The sequence below is a fragment of the Bombus bifarius genome, unplaced genomic scaffold (assembly GCF_011952205.1).
Source record: "Bombus bifarius isolate JDL3187 unplaced genomic scaffold, Bbif_JDL3187 scf7180000008342_frag, whole genome shotgun sequence".
NCBI classification, from domain to species: Eukaryota; Metazoa; Arthropoda; class Insecta; order Hymenoptera; family Apidae; genus Bombus; species Bombus bifarius.
Window position 1 is genome coordinate 1 of NW_022884603.1, and position 16,930 is coordinate 16,930.

Genomic DNA, 16,930 nt, shown 5'->3' on the forward strand with positions numbered 1-16,930 from the left:
CTTTCATCTCGCACCTGTAGGAAGTGGTTCCAACGTTTTAGAGCTGGGAATTTCTGTTTAGAAGAGGAGGTACGCTCCGGGCGTCCTCCTCAGACAGACGGAGATAAAATTCGGGATCTTGTTGAAAAATCACCAAGTTTGACAGTTCAAGAGATGTCAAATGTCCTGAAAATACCTAAGACAACGATTCATAGGTGTTTAAAAAAAATGGGGATGGTGTCAAAGTTGAACGTTTGGGTGCCCCATGAACTTACGGAACGGAACCGTCTTGAACGAACGACAGCGTGTATGTCATTAATTGCGCGTAATAAACGTGAACCATTCCTTAAACGCCTGGTGACTGGTGATGAAAAGTGGATACTTTGCGAAAACCCTGAACGGAAACGTAGCTGATCCCAACGAAATCAGCCACCTGAACGCTGTGCAAAACCAGGGTTACATCCACGTAAAGTTCTTTTGTGTGTATGGTGGGATTATAAAGGAATACTCTATTTTGAATTTTTATCTAGTGGTGATACCATTAATTCAGACAAATATTGCGCTCAGTTAGAAAAATTAAGGGAAGCCCTAGCTGAAAAACGGCCAGGTTTAGTGAATAGGAACAACGTTATCTTCCATCACGACAATGCTAAACCGCATGTCGCGAAAAGCGTTACAAAAAAATTGTTTGAATTTAATTGGAAAATTTTACCACATCCCCCATATTCCCCAGACATTGCTTCATCTGATTACCACCTGTTCAGAGCATTACAACACTTTTTAGTAGCTAGAAAATTTGAAAATATTGACACTCTCAAAAATAGCATAGAAAATTATTTTAAAGAAAAACAAGAGAACTTTTATCGAGACGGAACCTACCAGAAAAATGGGAAGAAGTTGTACAACGAGAGGGGGATTACATTTTTTCATGAAACTGAAAGGTATGTAAACGATCTTAACATATATAACCTCTCGAAAAACGGCACGAACTTATGGGATGACCTAATAATTAAACAACTATAAATATATCAAAAGATTATAATAAAAGAATGTAATAGAATATCTAATGTCCGTACTTGTAAATACAACGAAAAACGTAACGTGTAGATTGCAGATGTTTATGAATGTAAAATTTGCGAAAAGCATATGAAAGTTATACACATAAAATATACAAATATTGATATATGCACGAAAACTATGCGTATATGCACAAAGATATGTACAATTTATGAGTAATATGTCTAATATTGATTTATTAACGTTATGTGAATTGATACAAAAGGATATTTAACAATTTCGTTTTAAATAAAAATCTATTTATGACGACGCGCCAAAATTCGCATTACGATAAATTACGATAAATTATAAATTGCTTTTCCGTATCTGCAGCACTCGAATTGTACAAGTAATGTGTGCGTTTGAGGGCCCGACCTTTTGGTCGACCGCGCCATACCTGCAGTAAAAACGCATACTGGCTTCGCATTTAGATGTTCGCGTTCGACTTGGGAATGGCGCGCATAGATGGTCGGCGCGCGACTTGCCCTCTCCTTGCGGATCATTGGACAAGTTAAACCTACCCTTTCGGGCGGCAGCTCGCTTAGCTGGCGCCACGCGATACCTGCCACCATATAGCTCGGTCCCAGCAGGTTGGCTCTCCAGCCGATTATTCCTGCTCGGCAACCATTTTGTATGCTTACCGCTTGCACCGACGGTCACAGGTTTCCTCTCCAGCTCGCACGCTTCGTGCTTTTTTCTGCGCCCCGGTTCTTCGTTACTGTTGTTTTCTTGGTTCTATCTTGTTTATTGTTCTATCTTCGATCCAGTGTTCTGTTTGTTGTATCCGTTTATTTCTTCGTTGCGATTCTTTATTTGGTTGTTGTTGTTGTCTCTATAAACTTGAAATATAAATGCAATTTCCTTTTAAATACAGTAACGAGGTTTATTCAATTTCGATAATATTGTATTAGTAAGATATCGAAGCTAGCAACTTTTCGTTGAAGTTTATTTTATATTTCTTAAATTATTCGGGTAAAGATAACTCCACACTGACGGCCTATTGTCCACAGACAGATGTCGTAGTAATCGGCGGACAATGTCTGTCAGTGAAACTTAAGGCGCGCACGGGCAGACTACAGGCGTCTGTAGACATTGCCTGCCGACAACACATGCCAAAACATGTATATAAACTGCCTGCAAGCAACGTCGCTTGTCCACTAGAAGTTTGCCGGGTATCACTGCGTATCGATGAGTCGAAGATGCCTTGGAGATGCAACACACGGATCGTTTAAATCTACCTGTAATCCAATCAAGCTAGCCTAAAAAAAAGACAAATTCAACATTAAATTGTATCGGACATTTTGCTACAACGCTCAACTGATAGAAATCATGCTCAGGAACAAATATATGTCTTTGCTAACTTTCTAAATATATGTAGACGACGTTTTAAATTGCTAGTAGTTGAAACAAACAATATGATATATTTTTGAGTGATCTATAAGGATTTACAGGCCCACTGGGAAATCTTATTAGTGTTCTCTTGCACTATGTATTAAAGCGCATCAACACCGATAGAAGCACTGTACACGCGATATCGTCGCGTCGTGTCTCCTGAAAATCGCCGATAAGTCGCTCGAAACTTTACTGGAAACATTTCTTCATGTTCTACTGACAATCACATAGCATGTGTCATTGCTGGAATTTGATAAATTTGGTTGAGAACACGAAAGAATTTTCCGTTTACAGTAAAGCAAGGGACTATCGAGTTGGAACAATTCGTTCCATTTAGTTCCATTCATTCCATTTAGCGTTCTATGCTAAAATAGCGGTGGAAATTATACTACATGTAAAAGTGAGTCATAAAAACAAATACAATTTTCTTATTTTCTATCTTTTTTACTTTTATCGCAAGTTTGATTTCTATACATATAACTGTTTTCAATTTAAGGAGGAACTTATTTTCTTAAGGGCTTTTCATACAAATTTGAAAAATAACTGTTGTTTTTGATCCCTTATCTCTATCTTTATCCTTCTATTTTTGTGAGACTGTATCGGTTATTTATTCTTAATTTTTACAATCCGAAGTCTAATTTATGTGCCGTATTAATTTTCTGTGAATAATTTAGAGATATGTAAAATCTTGCTATATATATATACTGCTTGGTACCTATTAGAAGTGCGTTCGATCTAATGTGGAAAATTCTTAATTTTAATAAAATAGTTTCAAATTGCTAAGGCTGGGGTAAACTAAGAAGTTTCTGGAATATACAGGGTAGTAAGTCGCTTCGCAGATATGTGTACATCGGGACAATATGTTACATATGTAATCCCTTACACAGTTTCATATTATCTTGTAAAATAATCATTCTTCTTTTAATATCAGTTGGTTTTTGTATTTTTATTTCATTTATCTCATAGGTTATAATTCCTTTAGGAAATTTTTGCAAAAATTTTCGCTGGAAATTTTCAGAAAACCTTATTCCTGAACAAAATTTGTTTTGTACTACGAACTGTCGCATTTAAATAAGAAAAATTCTATTTATTTAATTTTGTTATTAAGCTTCTTCATATCCAACTTCAAATTATCTGTAGCTTGTTTATAATTAATTAAGTTTGAAATGTTTGTTTGTTAGTTATTACAAAAGGGTCATAGCTAAGTTTTTGAGTTGTGCTCAGGTTATTATAACTTCAGTTATTATGCTCTGAGCGTCATGTTGTTTCTTAATAAAATTCTTTAGTCTCAATAATCAATTTTCTCTGTTCATAAAGATGGTGGTTGTTTATTTTAAGAATTTTGTTCTTAATTCCAAATATTGCGGACATTCTTTTATTATGCATTAGTTGGTATCCAATCTTCTTGGATAGGACGTATTGCATATTCCATTTTTATTTGTTTTATATTTTATCCTGTTTCCTAGACTCACTGCACAATCACGTTTGTCTCTCTGCTAATCTAACTTGTACTATTATTCTTTTAGTTATTAACAATAATTTCATATCTAAGCAACTCGCTTCAATTATGTTTTCTGAGTCGTTAGTATATTTATATACTTCACCGTTGATAATCCTGTAGATTATTCTATTCTCTCCGCTTATTACGACCCAAGGCTTATTGTAGGCCGTGTTCCTAACCGTCGCAAACAGATCGTCTTACATGACCGTCGAGATATACACAAAGTAGCGATAAACGCATAGTTGTCGTCAAGCAGCGAGTTCCAGAAACATCTATTCGCCTTCGGTGCGTTTTTTTATCCGCATAAAGAAGCTGGTATACGTGATCATAGGCGCGAACGGTGGCGTGATCCGAGCGTAGTGGGGGTCGTCTTCCAGAGAAGACAACGAAAAGGATCGAAGAGTAATCGGTCCCTTCTGAAGAGTCAAGCGTTATAAATTGCTTAGTCTAACGAATTCATTGAGAGATATCGCAAAGTCGGGTTGAATTCCTATAACATATCAACTGTATTTATCGCTAAATAATTTGTGACGTTTTTATTATTACATTCATTATTTTTAAATATACAAGCTATATTAACCTGTTAATACAGTGTTAAATTCATTGAACCACCCCTATTATCGTAACAGAAATCAGGGGATCGATCAGTTCGTGGCGTCGGTTATCTAATTGCAACGGGAATTTGCTACTCCCGTTGACGTGCTTTCTCGCGATCGCGTCTCTCCGCGAATGCTCGAATAAACACGGATTGCTTTTTAACTAAACATATTCATACCCTGTTTTCTCAAAATCGAAAACTTAAAACATCCGTTCTTACTGATGTTATTTCAATTATATTTATATCGCGTTATTTCAATTATCTAATATATTTTTTACTTTTTTCATGTAAAATCATCATTTTACCAATTGTACCATAATTATTAGGAAGCTCTGTTAGAATTTAATCTTGGAATTAAGATTAATGTGTCTGTGGAAGACACAATGTTTGTGTTGAAACAATATAATGTGATATTTATTAAACAATTATTACAGGAATTATAAGTGTGTGTGTTCTGGAATGTAGACAGTTGACTGACTGGCACAGACACAGACACAGACTGACTGGCTTAGTGACCCATGGCCCTTGAAAAGGTTTTGAACCCCACTCTCTATGCAGTAATGAGTGTGACCTGTGTGGGTGTCTGTGTGGCGTCACATGTGCCACAGAACCTTCTAGTAGCTTCTCGACGTGCCCATCGGGAATTTTCCATCCATATTCCTACGCTTCTTCCGCCGAATTCTCGAAAGAGCATGCACGTGCTAGCCGCCGTGGTACATCTCACGAACGCACGCTAATGAGGATATCGCTGAACAACGAAGGAAAGAATCCGTTCGATCAATCACCTCATCTGTATGCGATTAATATCGTTGTATTCCAACAAACTCTGAACAATAACTTAAACACGAAACTGTAATTTGTGTCTTTATAATTTGCAACGTTGTTAAAATTTTGTATCTCCCTTTGCAAATGCAAATAATTTAAATGAAAAAATACATGGTTTTTAAATCGTTTCTCTTATATTCGTAATAATAATTTCGTTCTACAGTGAATGCATTTATTATTCAACGACGTGATTTTCGGTTGTTTATTGGAAAGTTATAATGCTGCTGATCTATAGAATTAGTACTGACTGTTATAGTAATATGCACAGCGAGTTATTTGTAATAAATTGTAATTACTTGTAATGTATATCGATTGTAATTACTCGTAAACCACTCAATTCATAAATGCATACATATGTGGCGGCACTCGACAGCACAAATACGACAACTCGACACTAACTAATACCAGACAACGGCAGCGCAGTGGTTAGCGCCTCAAGTTACGAACGTTCGGGATCTGGGTTCTTAAATCCCGGCGACCGTAGTCCGATTTTTCTTCCACGATTCTTAAATGAAAAGAAAATACAGCAGTACCCTAGCAGCGACATCTACAGCCAGCAGCTACAATTATCATTTGTGTCTTTGTTCTCTCCTAAAGGCCGTCCAAGGGACTTGAGAATGCAAAGAAGAAGTGCTGCAAGAACATAACAAATATATTTACAAACCAAAACCAATTCATTACAACGCCCATCCTTCAATTACATCCTCCGTCGCGAAAATCCTCCGCTTCCTTTCTGTCAATCCATTTTGCCCATATGTGGTTCCATAGATGCTGAATCGTATATAGACAAACAACAACTTGAGTAAGCAAGGGGGATGGATGTAGAGCCGACAAATAAAGGAAAAGGAGAGAGAAGTGTTTCGTCCTTGAGTTTATCATATTGTGATGGCCGGGGGATTCAACGCTATGTCCTCGATTCGCTCTAAGTACTCAGGTTCTAGACACCCTTGGAGGGCGGTAGATTTTTCTTCATCGCTCGCGATGCTCGCCGCCGCGAGCTATCTCTCTAGTAAGGAGAACCATAGCACTATCTTCTAGGGCATCGTCAAAGGCACGCGGACTCTTCACTGGTCGTAACTGTTTTATTCTTGTTTGACATATCGTTAGCGCGCCCGGAATCACGATAATTGAAATCTCATTAGCTCGATCACGTCGGGGTCACTTACACCTCACATATTTCAAATAAAATCTGCATAATTCTGAAGGAAACACAACTACATTTGGGTTATCTTGTTTTCACAGAAACCTGAGAATTGCTCAGAACATTTTAATAAAATATTCAACTACTTTAAAACGCAAAAAATAGTTTATTGTATGGAATATATAGAGTGGTTCACGCAATTGTTTCGGCATAATTGGAAAATTCGAAATGTGTAGCTTTAAAAATATTGCAGAGGAAAAATCGGATTCGTCGAGGACAACCTTCGTTCAGAAAGTAAGGGAAATTGGCATTGCTGCTAATTGGTCAATTTGTATATCGGTGGTTAGAAAAGGATGCTAGCCGCTCTCGAGAGAAAGTCTCTAGTGGGAGACGTCGTTCGTTAAAAAATAGGCGTTTCGACCGTTCGCGGAGAGACGCGATCGCGAGATAGCACGTCAACGAGAGTTGTAAGTTCTCGTTACGATTAAATAATCGACACCACGAACTGATCGATCCTCTTATTTCGATTATGATAATAAGGGTAGTTCAATGAAATTCCACAGAATTAACACAAATAAATTAATGTTTATTTCAACAACTTATTAACTAGAAAGATATAAAAGGAACAAAAAAAATGTAACTGCGTTTTGGTTGATAAGTAATGCGCGACATACCACATGTGTTGACGGTTCGACTTCTCGAAAAGTTCTGAACGCCTTTCGATTTTTTTCGTTTTTTCTGGAAGGCGACCCCCACTACGTTCGGATCACGCCACATTCTTTTACTGCGAGGTAAAATACGGGCCACGAGTCGACGTTTCTGGAAGTCGCCCTGCTTAATGAACCATGCGCTTGCCACTACAATGTTTGTTTGCCGGGCAGACGCGACGATCCGTCTGCGACATTATAGTGCCGCGATCGATAGTTAAGAATATGACCTATGGTAAGCCGCATGGCGTAACATTCTCAACCTAACCCCGTTGAGAGGGTACCGATTAAACTAGGGAGGTGTGGTTGAAGTTCCCATCTTATTTCGTCTCGGTGGCTGGTTGTTCGGGTTTCTCGAGATCGGGTTGAATTGGCAGTGGGACAAGCCTTTGGCGCCCCGATCCAAAATGCTCTTTGCCGTCTGAACTGTAGCTGTCCGGATGACACCATCGGCGCCTGGATGAACCTTGATAACTCGGCCCAGAGGCCAATGCATGGAGGGAACGTTGTCCTCTCTGAGGATGACGATTGTGCCCTTTTGGATGCTGTGTCCACCCTTGCTCCATTTATTGCGGTTGGTTAGCTCGTTCAAATACTCCTTATGCCAGCGGTTCCAAAAATGTTGTTTAAGCTATTGGATATGCTGCCATTTGGAGAGTCGGTTCGATGGAATGTCTCTGAAATCTCGATCACGTAAGCACATTAATGAATCGCCAATGAGGAAATGTCCGGGAGTGAGGGCTAGGAGATCATTTGGATCGGTGGAGATAGGAGTTAGCGGGCGGGAATTGAGGACTGCTTCTATTTCTATGATAAGAGTATTACGGTGTTAAGCTCATATGTTTCTGTTTCTCCACTCGCGCTGCGCCATAATATCCTTTGATATTTCCGATCCTCTGGTCGTACGAGGAATTGCCGATACATTTTCTCGATGTCGCCAGTGAGTACGTACTGATGAGCGCGGAATCTAATTAATATACAAAATAAATTGTGAATTGATTCGAGAATATAGGATTTCCCCATTTTCATGATTATCGTGATTTTTGTATAAATATATTTTTTAAGATACTAATAATTAGGTAGTCATAAATTAGTATTATCAATTATTTTGCATTTATAATTCCGCCTCTAGTATAAGTGTTAATTGAAAACTAACTTTATATTTCAAAAAGTACTAGCAAAGTCGTTGAGTAACAAGCCACTGATGCTAACACAAATAGCATTGTCGTAATTAAATATTTCTAAATATTCATTTTTCATTTTGAACCTGTAGAAACAATTTATTATATATACTATTAGCTAAGTAATTGCATATTTAATTAAGTCGAAATATAAAACTTAGTTATTTTAATAATTTAAAAAATAAAAAACTGACAAAAATTTCAATTTAATTTATGGTTGGAACAAAAGACAGTTATTTTTCATTAATTGAAATATTGCAATGCAGAGTACTTTCCAAAATACGCCGAGAGTATTCCTGATGATGAAACGAGCGTTGCTTCATCGAACGCAGCTAAAGAAAACAACATCTATGTAGTTGGTGGTACGATGCCTGAAATAGAGGGCGATAAATTGTACAATACCTGTACTATTTGGGGTCCCGATGGAACTTTGATAGCAAAGCACCGAAAGGTAAGTAATATATTCCTTTATGGCTTTGAATTTGAAAATATTGGGGTGAAGAAAGTGACTCTATCTAGGAATAATTTAGGAATATACATATGTACATACGTATACTGTTACGCCATGCGGCTTGCCATAGATCATATTCTTAACCGTCGGTCGCGGCACTACAATGTCGCGGGCGGATCGTCGCGGCTGCCCGACAAACAAACATTGTAGTGGCAAGCGCATAGTTTATTAAGCAGGGCGACCTCCAGAAGCTTCGATTCGTGGCCGTTATTTTATCCGGCGTAAAAGAATGTGGCGTGATCCGAACGTAGTGGGGGTCGCCTTCCAGAAAAAACGGAAAAAATCGAAAGGCGGGCAGAACGTTTCGAGAAGCCAAACAGTCAATACATATCTTATATCGCGCATTACGTAGTTACATTTCTTTTGTTGTTCCATTTATATCCTTCTAATTAATAAGTTGTTGAAATAAACGTTAATTTATTAGTGTTAACACAGTGCTATATTCATTAAACCACCTCTGTTATCCTAAACGAAACAGGGGAACGACTATTTCGCGGCGTCGATTAACATAATCGTAGCGAGAATTTACAACTCTCGTTGACGTGCTATCTCGCGATCACGTCTCTCCGCGAACGGTCGTAACATTTTGGTCCTTCGAGCCGGATCACGTGCCAGTGAAGAGTGCACTTACCAGTGACCACACAGTGCCACGTGACTTTATCAAAACCAGCAGCGGGAGCAGGAGCATCCACTACAGCGAAACCAGTGACGTCAGGCGCGTCATCTTCGAAGAAACACATCCCATTGGCAAGGGAACGCAACCACGCAGCCTTCCGTCGCAGCTGGACAATCATCAACGCAACGAATTTCACAACTTAACAATACAATCGAACGAGTGGCCGTCGGGAAGGAACAAGGCGTTCCTCACCAAACATACACGCGACCTCACGCCGCACGACAGTAAGGTAAGCTCGTTCCTTATTTCGACCATCTCCTATCCTCGGCAACGATGACGAGCGAAGACCAACTCATCTCCCTGCGTCGGAGACGAGGCTATTGTAGCGGCCGATTCACATACTTATCGAACCGACTGGACGAGTACGAGCAATCCGAGAGTCAGCAAAACTCCTTATTAACGAATTACGAGAAACAACTGACCGAAGTTGCGAGTCAATTCGAAGCGATCCAACTCGAATTAGAAGTATTGGACGAGGAGGAACAAGTGCGCGGCTTCGAAATAAGGGATCAGTACGTCGCGGTAGATACAAGGCTACAAAATCTTCTGAGGAACGCGCAAACAGCTTCGCCGTCGACATCCATAAACCCTCCAACCTGTGCATCATCCGCAAGTTTAAATCCGATATCCATTAAATTGCCAGATCTTCGGCTCCCTACTTTTGACGGAAGCTTAGAAAAATGGAACACTTTTTATGACACCTTTTCCTCCACAATCGATAAAAATCCTAGTCTCACTGACATACAGAAATTCCATTACCTGCAGTCCGCCCTGCAAGGAGAAGCAGCCGATTGTTTAAACGCGTTACCCCTTAGCAATGTAAATTACAGTCAGGCTATAGCCGTTCTCAAGGAGAGTTTCGAATGTCCACGATACACAGCTTTCAGTCACTGCATGGCAATAATTGATTATCCAAAGATAACCAAGGAATCTCCAACGGAATTAAGGCGCTTAGTCCACACATTCAAACAACACATATATGCATTGAACAAATTAGGAGACTCCTACCCCGATACCAGTGCTGTGCTCACCAGCCTCATCCTCTCTAAAATACCACTGAGTATCCAAAAGCAATGGGAAATGACGCTGCCCAATAACGAGGTGCCTCCGTACATTCACTTACTAAACTTCCTAGAGAGATTAGCACGAAGCTCCAGACCGATCACCACGGTCAGACAAACAAGAGAATCACCGGAACAAATTACTCCGGTCCGTCAACGCGCATCACGAGGGCATGCACTTACGGCGACACAGGTTAATCCAACATGCCCCACCTGTCAAGGACCACACCCCATTTGGAAATGTGACACCTTCAAAACCAAATCCCTTCGCGAACGTATTCGGGAGGTCAAAAGAGCATCACTATGCGTCAACTGCCTCGGGAAAGGGCACACAACGCGGCATTGTTTCGCAGGATCATGTCGCGTATGCGGAGAACGACATCATACAATGCTGCACAGGACAAAACGCCATTCAGGGTCTCGTTCCAGCACGTCCAGCCCGAAATCTTCCCCATCAAATAGCCGATCCACAACACCTTCTTTGCCACCCTACGTATCACCCACTCGTTGCAAAAGGCACACAACAGACCACAGATCGGAAACACCACGAAAAGCCGCGTCTCCAAGTCCACCGCCCATTGACAAACGAACACACAACCAATGACGCCGACGATCGACGACTCCGTTGATGACCGAACATATCAGACCAATAGCATCCGAATTACGGTTCAATGATCTAGTCCTCACAGCGCAGATTAACATTTTGAATGATAAACATCAACCAATCCGTTGTCGAGCGTTGCTCGACACCGGATCCAGTATGAATTTCATTACCGAGGAATTAGCAAAATCGCTAAAGATAAGGCAAAACAAATGTTCGGTCCCGATCGGAGCTCTAGATACCTTGACAACGACTTCTAAGCGACACATCACGGCCACGATCACTTCCACTGACGGTACATACACGCGGACATTAACGTTCCTTATCATTCCAACCATATCAACCTCAATTCCCAGCGAACCCATCGATCGTTCGACACTTGAGATACCAAAAAATCTCAAATTGGCCGATCCACGATTTCATTTACCAGCTCCGATAGATGTACTACTAAGCTCAGGTTCAACACTCGCGTCGATGTGTGTGGGACAAGTCAACCTCACGCAGCCAGACGAGCCTGGACTGCGTCTGCAAAAGACGCGATTCGGATGGGTAATCGGGGGGAGTCCAACTTCCCAAACCGCGACAAACATATTTCACACATCCACGACGACTTTACAAGCAGATCTCGCGCGGTTTTGGGAAATCGATGAAGGACCCTCAATTAAACATATCTCAGAGGCAGATCGACGATGCGAAGAACACTTCCAAATCCACACCCGACGCACCAGCGAAGGACGATACATCGTCGCTCTACCTTTCAACGATCAGCTTCAGTCACTCGGATCCTCTAAAACGCTGGCGAGTAAACGACTCGCCTCACTCAATCGCCGATTCCAGCACGACAAACGCTTCGAATCAGAATATCGAACGGTAATACAGGAATACCTGGCATTGGGACACATGACGAAGGTCAATGACAACCACTCCGACGATAACGGATACTATTTACCCCATCATGGCGTGACCAAAGCATCGAGTCAAACCACCAAACTCCGTGTAGTTTTCGACGGATCGGCACCAAGCACTACCGGAACCTCCTTAAACGATACACTTCACACAGGACCCAAGTTACAGGAAGATCTATTTTGTATATTAATTAGATTCCGCGCTCATCAATACGTACTCACTGGCGACATCGAGAAGATGTATCGGCAATTCCTCGTACGACCAGAGGATCGGAAATATCAAAGGATATTATGGCGCAGCGCGAGTGGAGAAACAGAAACATATGAGCTTAACACTGTAACGTTCGGTTTATCCGCAGCCCCGTATCTAGCTATTCGGTGCCTCAAGCAACTGGCAGAGGACGAAGGACATCGATTTCCACGTGCAGCACAGGTACTGCAGCGGGATTTCTACGTCGACGACGCTCTCACCGGAGCTGAAACGAAGGACGAAGCCCTCACGCTCAGAACAGAACTCACCAAGTTACTTCAGCTGGCCGGCTTAAACATACGAAAATGGGCGTCAAACGATAATGACTTGTTACACGGACTTTCCTTAGAAGAAACAAATCACCAACATTTTTTGGGCGACTCGCAAACCTTGAAGACGCTGGGGGTGTTTTGGAATTCATTCGACGATTCTATTCTTTACTCGGTCGAAGTCAAACCCACGCCCTCGCGAGTCACGAAACGAATCATCAGCTCGGAGATTGCAAAAATTTACGATCCGCTCGGTCTGCTCGCACCGGTGATTGTTCGGGCCAAGATGCTACTTCAACGAATATGGTCGTCGAAAATCGATTGGGATGAATCACTTCCGATCGAGTTACATACAGAGTGGGAAAGGTACTATGCCCAATTACCCTTATTAAACAACGTCAGGTTCCCACGCAAAGCAATAATCGAGTCCGCTATGGAAATTGAACTGCATGGTTTCTGCGATGCCAGCGAAAAGGCTTACGGAGCCTGTGTTTATCTCCGAACCCTTACCATCAACGGCCGTGCTTGGACCCAACTTTTAACCGCAAAATCGAAAGTCGCCCCACTCAAGTGCCAGACCATTCCTCGGCTCGAGCTGAGCGGAGCACTCCTTCTTACGTCCCTGATGTCAACAGTACAACAAGCCCTATCACAAAAAATTACTCGAACTATCTATTGGACCGATTCCACTATCGTCCTCCATTGGCTCAATACATCACCTCACACCCTTAAAACATTCGTCGCTAACAGAGTCTCCGAAATTCAAACAAAAACCAGCATCCGCGATTGGCGCCACGTTCCTACCGACGACAATCCCGCGGACTTAATATCACGCGGCCAAACACCCGAAGAGTTCCTGCGCCCAACCATCTGGCAGCACGGTCCTGCATGGCTCTACCAGTCGGAAGGCTATTGGCCGACATGGGCTCTAACACCGCAAATTGAAGTACCGGAGCAGAAAGGGGCGATTTGTCTGTCCGCAAACCCCGCCGATTACAGTTTGTTGGAAAGGTATTCATCCTGGCCCAAGTTGATACGAATCATAGCTCGTTGCCTCCGTTGGAGACAGGAAAGGAACCGAGCGGCACCCCTAACCGTTACCGAGTTACGCATAACGCACAATAAACTGATAAAATTGTTGCAAAACATCCATTTCTCCGAGGAAATTCGTACACTCCAAAAAGATCGGAACGCGGCGATAAAGGGTAAGCTCACGCGACTCAATCCGTTCATAGACAAGGAAGGAATATTGCGAGTCGGGGGTCGACTCAGTCATTCGTCGATGACCTTCGCCCAGAAACATCCCATAGTATTACCCAAGTCATCCGTTACAACACGCATCATAGAACACGAGCACAAGATCCACATGCATTCCGGAACGCAGGCTACGTTATACGCAGTAAGACAAAGATACTGGCCCGTCGACGGTCGAAGTCAAGTATGGCGGGCGATCAAAGGCTGCGTCCGCTGCTGCCGCGCTCAACCACCGCCGGTAGAATACGTGATGGGTAATCTGCCGGAGGCGCGAGTAACGGAATCTCGCCCATTCACAAACGTCGGCGTCGATTACTGCGGGCCGTTCCACATCAAGGAAAAACGAGATCGTAACCGTCGTCAGATAAAGGTATACGTAGCCATTTTCGTATGCCTAGCAATTAAAGCGGTACACATCGAGCTCGTTGACGATCTCACTAGCGAAGCCTTCATCGCCGCTCTTCGCAGATTTATCGCTCGACGAGGGTATTGCTCCACCATCCATTCTGATAACGGCACCAACTTCAGAGGAGCAAGCAACGAATTACGAGAGCTTCACGATCTATTACAATCGGACGATCACAAGGAAAAAGTAACCGCATTTTTAGCCGACAAACAAATCGAATGGCGCTTCATTCCCCCTCATTCACCGCATTTCGGTGGGCTATGGGAAGCAGCGGTGAAGTCATTCAAACGCCACCTCAGGCGTGTAGCCGGCAACGAGTTACTCACCTCTGAACAATTGAACACTCTCATCATAGAAATAGAAGCAGTCCTCAATTCCTGCCCGCTAACTCCTATCTCCACCGATCCAAATGATCTCCTAGTCCTCACTCCCGGACATTTTCTCATTGGCGATTCACTAATGTGCTTACGTGATCGAGATTTCAGAGACATTCCATCGAACCGACTCTCCAGATGGCAGCATATCCAACAGCTTAAACAGCATTTTTGGAACCGCTGGCATAAGGAGTATTTGAACGAGTTAACCAACCGAAATAAGTGGAGCAAGGGTGGACACGGCATCCAAAAGGGCACAATCGTCATCCTCAGAGAGGACAACGTACCCTCCATGCATTGGCCTCTGGGCCGAGTTATCAAGGCTCATCCAGGCGCCGATGGTGTCATCCGGACAGCTACAGTTCAGACGGCAAAGAGCGTTTTGGATCGGGCCGTCAAAAGGCTTGTCCCACTGCCAATTCAACCCGATCTCGAGAAACCCGAACAACTAGCCACCGAGACGAACTAAGATAGGAACTTCAACCACATCTCGCTAATTTGATCGGTACCCTCTCAACGGGGGGAGAATGTTACGCCATGCGGCTTGCCATAGATCATATTCTTAACCGTCGGTCGCGGCACTACAATGTCGCGGGCGGATCGTCGCGGCTGCCCGACAAACAAACATTGTAGTGGCAAGCGCATAGTTTATTAAGCAGGGCGACCTCCAGAAACTTCGATTCGTGGCCGTTATTTTATCCGGCGTAAAAGAATGTGGCGTGATCCGAACGTAGTGGGGGTCGCCTTCCAGAAAAAACGGAAAAAATCGAAAGGCGGGCAGAACGTTTCGAGAAGCCAAACAGTCAATACATATCTTATATCGCGCATTACGTAGTTACATTTCTTTTGTTGTTCCATTTATATCCTTCTAATTAATAAGTTGTTGAAATAAACGTTAATTTATTAGTGTTAACACAGTGCTATATTCATTAAACCACCTCTGTTATCCTAAACGAAACAGGGGAACGACTATTTCGCGGCGTCGATTAACATAATCGTAGCGAGAATTTACAACTCTCGTTGACGTGCTATCTCGCGATCACGTCTCTCCGCGAACGGTCGTAACATATACTATAACCAATTCTATAATTTACGGTTTATAAAATACATTATGATACGGGAAACGCCCATTTTTGTTGTAATGTGTTTGTTGTTGTATAAATTTTTCACATACTTAAAATATTATTATACTTATTTTTTCTCCTTTTTAAACATTATTAAATGATAAGATTCTTTAATAAAAGAAAGTGATAAAAACGCTGTCAGTTATTAAATAAAAAATAATTAAAGTTTAGGAGTTGGTAACTTTGATATTAAATTACAAAAGTTGCAGCAATAGAATTAGCGACCACATTTTTATGTTATTAGGTACATCTATTCGACATCGACATTCCTAATAAGATTACTTTTCGAGAGAGTGATTCACTCAGTCCTGGTAACTCCCTAACGACGTTCGATGTGAAGGGCTGCAAAATAGGTATTGGCATTTGCTATGATATTAGATTCGAGGAAATGGCACGCATTTATCGGAACAAAGGTACAGTAACTTAATCGATCAATACTTAACTAGCAAAAAATTAAATATCTTTGTTAAATATATTCTATATAAAATTAATATAATCTGTAACTCTGTATAAAAAGAAGCTTAATTTAAAAAACCAGTATATTTGCTGAAAATGAAACAAATAAAAGAATTAAAAGCACAATAAGAGGACTGTCCTCGCATATTCAGAAATGATGGAATGTGAACCGTGCAACTACGAAGTTAATTGGTATTCGGTGGCTTCATATTTCCTGCTTCTCTGGGTTACGTTGCCAAATGCTGATATATCCAGCGGCATTCAATATGACCACTGGACCACTGCACTGGTCATTACTTCAGCGTTCCAGAGCGAATGATAATCAATTATACGTTGCTTGCATATCACCGGCTCGTGTTCCTTCAGCAAGTTACGTCGCATGGGGACATACACAGTTGACCAATCCCTGGGGAAAGATTCTTTACGACTTGGAAACTCAAGAGAATATGGCAGTCACCGATATCAAAAAAAAAAAAAACTGGCGAACCGTGTGTTGCCACAACGAGACACGCGATGCCATTTGTCGCTTTAAATTGTGCCGCAACTCGTTTTTGAGATCTTTGCCAGGGGCGCGTTAAAATATGCTGAAAATATATTTCTGACTTTTCTGGGGTTTAACTGAAATATGACAAATAACGTTGTAAAACATATGTACTTATGACT

At 41.7% G+C, this 16,930-nt stretch overlaps 2 protein-coding genes across 2 annotated transcripts; both read left to right on the forward strand.

Annotated features, from left to right (window-relative positions):
• Positions 1-509: 509 nt before the first annotated feature.
• On the forward strand, positions 510-11,232 carry LOC117212659 (the record flags this gene model as incomplete). Its single annotated transcript, XM_033457610.1, has 2 exons — positions 510-920; positions 10,074-11,232. Coding segments are annotated over 2 exons (1,570 nt in total), but the record flags the coding sequence as incomplete, so codon positions are not given.
• Positions 11,233-11,256: 24 nt separating this feature from the next.
• LOC117212660 lies at positions 11,257-14,674 on the forward strand. Its single transcript, XM_033457611.1, has 5 exons — positions 11,257-11,778; positions 11,852-12,031; positions 12,109-12,316; positions 12,494-14,586; positions 14,669-14,674. The coding sequence occupies exons 1-5, from the start codon at positions 11,257-11,259 to the stop codon at positions 14,672-14,674; spliced, it is 3,009 nt and encodes a 1,002-aa protein (XP_033313502.1).
• Positions 14,675-16,930: the final 2,256 nt, after the last annotated feature.